General features: G+C 33.5%; 1 protein-coding gene across 1 annotated transcript; it reads right to left on the bottom strand.

Moving 5' to 3' along the window:
* On the bottom strand, positions 1-2,594 carry LOC133696432 (uncharacterized). Its single transcript, XM_062118615.1, has 4 exons — positions 1,621-2,594; positions 1,217-1,408; positions 1,047-1,138; positions 1-916 (listed from the first exon to the last, which is right to left on the bottom strand). Exons 1-4 carry the CDS (start codon positions 2,395-2,397, stop codon positions 199-201), a joined length of 1,779 nt encoding a protein of 592 aa, XP_061974599.1. The 5' UTR covers positions 2,398-2,594; the 3' UTR covers positions 1-198.
* Between the last annotated feature and the right edge of the window lie 3,406 nt (positions 2,595-6,000).

The following is a 6,000-nucleotide window of genomic DNA, read 5'->3' as shown; positions in this document are numbered from 1 at the left end:
GAAGTTCAATCAATGCACTATCATTTCCAAACAAAATGTCCCAAAAATCTGAACACGCACAGACACACAGTATATATTTTATACACACACACATACAAAACGAAAACGAGTTGGAATGCTATTTCCGATAGGGAAAGCCAACCAGAGAGGTTTCTGAATTCTTTATGATCAAAAGATCTAGATTCGACAGTAGCCCATCTAAGGATTCTTCACCTTGATCCTCAACTTCCGAGCAATCTGTGCTGCTTTTGGATGAACTGGCCGCTTACTGCAGTTAGACTGCTCTACCTCCACCCAGTTTATAACCTTCAATATTAGAGATTGAGGAACTTTCTTAGCATCCCCATCTGCTGTTGTTCCTTTAGATTTCTTCATTCCAGTTTCCAAAGCTTTCTCTAGGAAGTCCATGAACCAATTTCCAGCTTCATTTTCAATCTGCTTACCCAACCTAATTGTATTGCTTAAGCTGCAAGAGGAGGTTGGTCTCTTGTTTTCATCATTCTCAATTATAGCTTTAGGTGGCAGTTTTCCCTGTGGAGTTGATGGCCCTTTTCTTTCTGGAAAGGCCTTTTGATTAGCATTTGATCTTTGGAGTTTCTCGAAATTCATCGTCTGATCACTTCTTTCATTGAAGCTACCAATTGATTTGTACAATGCTGTTCTTCTTTTTGATGAGTTTAATGCAGGATTCCCACATTGGTCCATAGAATTGTGTACAATTTCATGTAAGATTGAGGAATTTTCTCCACGCTGTTCGATATTTGTGCTCTGACCAACTTCAGCAGCTGAAGTAGCTGCTTGAATGGACACTATATCAGTAACTGCTCTCACAATCTGGTGATGGAACTCCAGAAACTGGTCAAAACAGGTTGCTGGAGCATCTGGTCTCGCTGTTCTGCTCAAATTCAAGATCATCCTACACAGGTAGTCATCGTTTTGATGTTAGCAAAACTTAGTTTCAAACTTCCAAATCATGATAACGTGATTAAAACCGAAAGGAGCCAAAAAATGCACAAATACAAGGGATAGGAGAAGGGGTTTAGTACTTGAGAGGCCGAACTAAAGTTTCAGTGGCTGAGGCATCTCTTAGCGCCTGGAGGGCTATCTTCTGAGCCGTTTCTCGTTGCTGCACAGCTTCCTGTTAGCCACAAAAGGTTTAGCAAACAAGAGAAAGCAAAGAGAATCAAGATTTCATCTAGAGGAATCCAGAGTTCACCTTGCCTAATAGGTTCAACTTTCCTGGTAAATTCATGGCCAGCTCGGTACTGGTATCAGAGGCTGCATTACCATGCTGACACTGTATTTCTGAGATGGCCTTTAAATTGCAAGAGTTTTGTGCTTCTCCGCCCATTCCGAGAGAAGCTACCGCCCTTCTTAAACTCGGTGGGGGAGTTGAGCTTTTATTTTCCTACAGAAAACAAAAACAGCAGCATTCAATTATATTTATATTTATATTTATATTTTTATACAGAAGATTTATAGGGCAATGAAAAGCTTTGGTTCTTTCCAAAAGCTAATTACTATATTTATTGTCAAGCAACCATTTCAAGCTCATCAGTAACTTGATGAACCAAAAAATAATAATTCAATACTTAATAAATGAGAGGAAAATGCACCTACAGATGATTTGCAGGGGCTAATTGGAATTCTAGCTTCTCGTTCACAGACACTCTTGCTTCTTGGAAACTTGAAATTAGCAGAAGGTGCAGCACAACTTTTCCTAAGCAATGCAGGGCTCTCTCCCTTGTTGTCCACCATCTTAGCCAGCAATCCACCACCAGCAAAAGAACACCTAACCACCCCATTAGTGCCTCCATCTTTGGCAATTCTCCCTCTCACCACCGGGGAGACTGATTTCACACAACTTACAGCCAACCGCTGTTTCACCGGTGTGCACTGATTAAAATCCAAAGGAACTGGCTTTAAAACCATTGGAGATGAAACCCCATCTGCCCCATTTTGCCCTGTTCCCCAAGAACCTCTCCTTTGACCATAGGGTGGTTTTTGTTCACTTCTCTCTCCCTTTCCTCTAAGACCCATAAGGGGTTCAGGGGTTCCTAATAATGGGTGTCTCCCTGGAAGTGGTTTTGCCCCTTTGACAACAGGAACAGGAGATCCTGGCTCCAGTCTGTCAACGTAAATGAACTGACCTAGCTGCATTTTGTCGCTGAGAACATAATCATCTTGATCAGAGGGAAGACTGACATAGATGGAGTGCGAAGAATCTGATACTTTAATGAAGAATCCTTGTTTAGGCCACAGATTTTTCTCGTCGAGATCAGCTGGTACTATGTCAGTTACCTGCAAAACTGAACTCCGGTGCTCGCTGGTGGGTTTAGTCCCTGTATCCATCCCATTTAGTAGCTTCAACAGAATTCCAGGTGCCAAAGTTGCCATAAAGAATGAAAATTGGACAAGAACTCTATACTTCTTTTTCCTCCTTGTGTTCAACTCTGGGGTTGGAATTTTAGATTTTGAGGGAGCGGCTGTTGGGTAATTGAGTGGTGCTAACGGTAACTAGGTGGTGATGGTGGTAAAGATTACTTTTTAAAAAAATATTCAGATTTTTTTTAACGTTGCTGCAACGGTCCTATGTTGGTCTCTTTTTTGAATGATCCATCTGCTTCTCCTATTTTGCTTTTGATTTTAATAATGGAAAATAAAAAATAAATTGTAGATTTCATTCAAAACCACGCGGCTGGTCACGTAGTTGCTCCCTCCTTAGTTATTGCTGTATTTATTCGATTTTTTTTCATTACCTAACCTCACGCTCAATTAATTCAGATCTAAACTGATTCATGTTTAAAATAAAATAAAAAAAAACTTATTAATTCGGTAAAAAAACTTGACTCTATCTACTGATCCTGTCAAAACTTGACTTTCAACTAATTTATTTTAATTTTAATTTTTTTATTAAAATAATATTATTTTAATTTTTTTATAAATTTAATCTTTTTAACCCGTGAACTATATACCTTATCTGAATTAATAACCAAATTGAATTTCATAACTATGTCCCAAAGTTATCGGTTTTTTATTTGAATTTATTTTTCTCCATCAAGTAATTCAAGTGAATCTAACATTTTATTCACCATGTTATTAATTGATTTTTACCTAAAATACTAAAAATATTGCAATCAACTAGTTAGAATTAGAACTGAGAAAAATCACACGTCCTCTAATTTTAAAAATCTAAAAATAAGATAATATTATTTGGATAATATAATTTTTTGTGGTATTAACTAAATTTCTCTAAAAACAAATTGGATTGGTTTTGATAAGTATTATTATTGTTTTTTTTATATAATATTCACCTTTGTAAATGACCTTTGAATGAAATAATCCATTTTTTTAACACAAGTGACATCTGAGCCACTATTTTTAATATCTTTTATTTATAAAAAGAATAACAAAGAAAACATTTATTTGAAAATTAAATATGGTTCCAAAAGACATGAGTTTTTCATTGTACATTGCTTTGTTGTTTAACCTCTCATGCATTACTATGGATGGACTGCGTAAAATATTATGTTTTTTCAATTTGATTCTCAAATGTTTTTTGGCGATTTAGTTCTAATTAAAAACCAATTAATTTTGATTTTTTATGAAAAGATGAAATTGAAAGAAAAGTGACAAAAATGAAAAAGATTCCAAACATAGGCGTATGCTATAAAGTTTCATAAAAGATGCATTTTGATCCTTAAACTTTAAAAATCACATAAATTATACAATTTCAATATCTTAATATTTTTTCAATTCAATTTGCTACAAAAATTTATTTTTGTTATATTTTAGTCTCTAGTTGAGAGAGGAGAGAGAAAGAGAGATCACCGGATTTTGACGGTAGAGAGAGAAAAGTGTCATTAACATCGATTTAGGCTATCAAAACAGATAATATTTGTGTCATATAGTTCTATTTAATGAGGGGATATCATATTATGTGTTTTTTTTTTACCTTTAAAGTTCGTGAAAAAAAAATCTTGGATTGATTTTGTTTTTTGAAGCAGTTTTTTGAGGTCATAAATAGATTTATCATGATTCTTATGGTATTTTATAGGTGTTTAGGGTCAAAAATAGGTTGAGAAACAAGTTTTAGGGTAAAAACATTTAAGCCTTAATTTTTCTGGCCACCGTAATAACTAGAATTTGGGTAAACTAGATAACGCATCGTCTAATTTTTTTTTTCAAAAAAATTTGGAGCGTACACCCCAATTGCAAACAAAAAAAAATTAAGGGTTCAATCACGCGCATGGGTCATGCGGGCTGGCCTGGTTTGCGAGGCTACGCAACGCCTAGCCTTTGTCTTTTTTTTTTCTATTTTTTTAATTAATGATTTTTTATGGTTTTTCTCTAAATATTTTTAATTTATATTTAAATTATTACCCTTCTCTCTTTTATTTTATTTGAGGAACTTCTTTTAAATGACGATTATTTTTTTAGTTATACATTTAAATTTGAAGAGTTTTTTCTGATTCATCTGTAATTTTTTTTTTATCTTTGTATTGATGAACTTTATTTTTTTAAATAATTTTTTTTATGTGTAGATGTTGTTTTTTCCTTCTTATTTTATTCAATCAATTTAATTTGTCTCTATTTTTTTTATCGTTTACTTATATAAAAAATTATTTTAATAAACAAATTTAACAACCGAATAAATGTCTCGTCTTTCAAGATTAAATATCTTAATTTACACTTGTCTCTCGATTTTTAAAATTTTATTTTTAGGTATTGTTAATAATTTTTTATTGTTTATTTGGACATATAGTTGTCGATTTATTTAATTACATGTATGTATAATAATTGTTTTTTAATTTAAATTTTTTAAACTATAGAAATGCGTTGAAAAAATCTGTATATATAATTTTTTTTATAAAAAATAAAAATATCTAACCTCTAACAAAGAAGTGTAGGTAACATACCCTAAACGATGTCATGGATAGGATGCATCAAAACGACAATTATAATAGTTGATCGAGGGAAAAAAATGACCCAAAAGCTGTTGATCCAAGAATCATAAGAGTGAGTAAGGAAATAATATAGGCTCTGGCATTGGGCTTCGACTCTTCTGCGGACTTGGGCTCTAAAGAGGCATTTTAATATAAAAAGTAACCTAATTCATTTTTACAAGGCATCTGATTCTTCTCAATCTAGCACAGCCACACCCCCTCCCCTCCCTCTCCATGTTTCTCTCCTTTTCTTCCCCAGAAGGTTTACTATAGAATATAAAAATCATTAACTTGCTAATATCAAACTCTAGATTCTAAAAGTTGCAACCCGACGGCTTTATTTTCTTTGCCTGGTCTAGGTTTTTTCCCTTCTTTTTTTTTTTTTATCATTAAACCGGTCAAGTTTTCACCAACTCTTACCGTGTCTACCGGCTCAGAAGAATCTCAGGCCATGTTTGTTTCCCGGAATTCATTTTTCGGGAAACCATTTTCCAAACTTTCCTGTGTTTGTTTGCCATTAGAAAAGTTGGTCAACGGAAAACACTTTCCGGTCAACGGAAACACTTTCCGGTCAACGGAAACACTTTTCGGTCAACGGAAAACACTTTCCCGTCAAAGAAAAATTTGGTTTGATTTCTAGAAAAGTGTTTTCCTTTTTGGCTGTGTTTGTTTTCCGGAAAGTGGTTTCCGGGAAACTACTTTCCAAACTTTCTTGTGTTTGTTTGCTATTGAAAAAGTTGGTCAACGGAAAACACTTTCCAGTCAAAGGAAAATTTGGCTTGGTTTTCAGGAAAGTGTTTTTCCTGAAAAATTTGGGCGGAAAACACTTTTCGGAAGCTGTGAAAAATTTAGAAATGTCATTATTTGCTAATTATATCAAATTTGATCCTCAAACTTTTGATTGCTATATATAATTTGTTTTGAATATTTATTTTTCAATTTCATCTCTTAAAATTTAATTTTTATATTAAATTTGGTCCTTATTTTTATAATTGCTATTTGCTTTTTTCTTATCATTTTTTTATTGAAATTTTTTATCTATCAAATTTGGTCC

Source organism: Populus nigra, chromosome 6 (genome assembly GCF_951802175.1).
Source record: "Populus nigra chromosome 6, ddPopNigr1.1, whole genome shotgun sequence".
In the NCBI taxonomy this organism is placed as follows: domain Eukaryota; kingdom Viridiplantae; phylum Streptophyta; class Magnoliopsida; order Malpighiales; family Salicaceae; genus Populus; species Populus nigra.
Note: the sequence above shows the minus strand (reverse complement) of the source record. Positions and strands in the feature narration are given on the sequence as shown.